General features: G+C 38.4%; 1 protein-coding gene across 1 annotated transcript; it reads right to left on the minus strand.

Moving 5' to 3' along the window:
• Positions 1-895: 895 nt before the first annotated feature.
• Positions 896-1,825, minus strand: LOC110295869 (taste receptor type 2 member 8-like). Its single transcript, XM_021164243.1, has one exon. It carries the CDS (start codon positions 1,823-1,825, stop codon positions 896-898), a length of 930 nt encoding a protein of 309 aa, XP_021019902.1.
• Between the last annotated feature and the right edge of the window lie 287 nt (positions 1,826-2,112).

Consider the following 2,112-nt stretch of genomic DNA (forward strand, 5'->3'; position numbering starts at 1 on the left):
TTGGAAGCTCCTTAGTGTCTAGGTTAGTTGCCATTGTTAGTCTTCCAATGGGGTTGTCATCCCTCTCAGCTCCTTCAGTCCTTCCCCTAACTCTTCCATAGGGGTCACAACCTCAGTCCAATGGTTGGCTGCAAGTACCTGCATCTGTTTCAGGCAGAAGCTGGTAGAGTGTCTCAGAGGACAGTCATGCTAAGCTCCTCTCTTCAAGCACAACAAAGCATCAGTAACAGTGTCTTAGTTTGGTGCTTGTCCATTGGATGGATCCCAATTTGGGCTAGTCACCTGATAGCCTCTTCTTCAGTCTCTACTCCATTGTTGTTTCTACATTTCTTTTTGACAGGAACAATTCTGGCTGAAAATTTTTGATAGTGGGTTAGTGACCTCATCCCTCCACTGAGGACCATGTCTGTCTAATAAAGGTGGTCTCTTCAGGTTCCATCTCTGCACTGTTGAGCATTTCAACTAAGGTCTGCTGCATTGGATCCTGAGAGCCTTTCACATCCCAAGCCTCTGCTATTTTCTAAAGGTTCTCCCCTCCACCCGCCCCAATCCCTGGTAGCTTCATATTTCCATTAACTCTACTGGCTCTCTGGAATTCTTTTTTGTCTCCCCCATATCTGATCCTGCACCCATTTCTCCTCATCCTCCATTATCCCATCAAGTTTCTTCCCTTCCTCTGCTTCCTAGGACTATTTTGTACCCCCTCTAAGTTGGATTGAAGCATCCTTTCCTCATGTTTAAAGATGACTGGATTTAGTCAACAATTCTTACTAGCATGCTAAGGACGAATGACAGAACAGATGATCTGAACAGGAATATATTTCTCCTCTTTATTCCTTCTCCCATTTTTCTTACCTTAGAAATCCATCAGTTATATTGAGTGTATTTGCTGAAATCAAGGATAACCTCCACTATGACACACCAGCTTTCTCAATACACACTGGAATGCCCATTTCAATTTGCTGTTCCATAAAACCAGAAGAAAAGGATGAACAGATAAATACAGAAATATTAGGTTATAAGAGAAAATTTGTGCAACCACATTGTCAAGAATGGAGTTTGCCACAATAAGCATAGTGTTGCTAATATAATATATGATGAAGAACAAAAGGAATGACATCATAGTTTTCATAGCTCTTATGTGTGCTTCTGTGCTTGTGTCTTTGGTATGTATGCCCTGTAGTTTCATCCTATTAAGGTGGCTCCATAAAGAGAAGATTAAAAGAATAAATGAGGTCAGAGACACTATAAAAAAGAAAATGAGAATCCCATTGTAGAGGCTATGGTAGACTAAGAAACCACTTAGAGTATCTAAAACATGGAATGTTGTGTTTTGTTCCAGTTTTGTCCATTTGTAGATAAAATTGTTAGCTATCATTTTCATAAAAATGAGAAATAAAATGAAATAGATGATTGTGCCTAGGACAATAGCCAGAAGTACCACATGAATTCTCTGTTTAATCCAGAAGAAAATGGAATTAGAAAAGTTGGCAATCTTGAACAAGTAGAAGACACTGATGCAGGTTGTACAGGCTATGCATAAATAGTTGGATCCTGTCCAGATAATGTCAAAACAAATTTTGAAATTCTTAGAGTAACTTAACGTCTTGTGGAATTTCCTGAGAGAGGCACCGGCAACTGTTGTCCATAGAACACACATTCTGGAGATGGCCAACCAAGTAAGAATGAAATCAATTACAGATATTTTCCGAATCTTGAACCAAGAAGTACTGTTTATCAGGACAATAAATCCATTTCCCAAAGTTCCCATTATGAATTCTACAACTGAAATGATCACAAAGAAAATCTGCAGTAGGCTCCACATGTCTTTTAATAGGCAGTCTCTACCTTATTTCATCATGGGAAAATAGATTACAGCCACATTGATGTAGATGTGTGAATCCAAGTCTTAGATGGGCAATGAATACCTCTGTAAAACCCTAAATGTATGCTCTCAACTGAGTTCTCAATTAAATTTTAAACTTTGCACCTATTTTTCTTGAGCAAATCAACAATTATCAAGGCTATCATTTTGTCCTCTGCTGGGTTTTATAATGTTTATATTTTGAATTTGAAACATTGTGCTGGTATTTGAATATGTGTTTGCTAAAA

Source organism: Mus caroli, chromosome 6 (assembly GCF_900094665.2).
Source record: "Mus caroli chromosome 6, CAROLI_EIJ_v1.1, whole genome shotgun sequence".
NCBI lineage: Eukaryota > Metazoa > Chordata > Mammalia > Rodentia > Muridae > Mus > Mus caroli.

Excerpts from the sequence above, each read along its gene's own strand:
- LOC110295869 (XM_021164243.1), bottom strand. The coding sequence starts at position 1,825 with ATGTGGAGCCTACTGCAGATTTTCTTTGTGATCATTTCAGTTGTAGAA.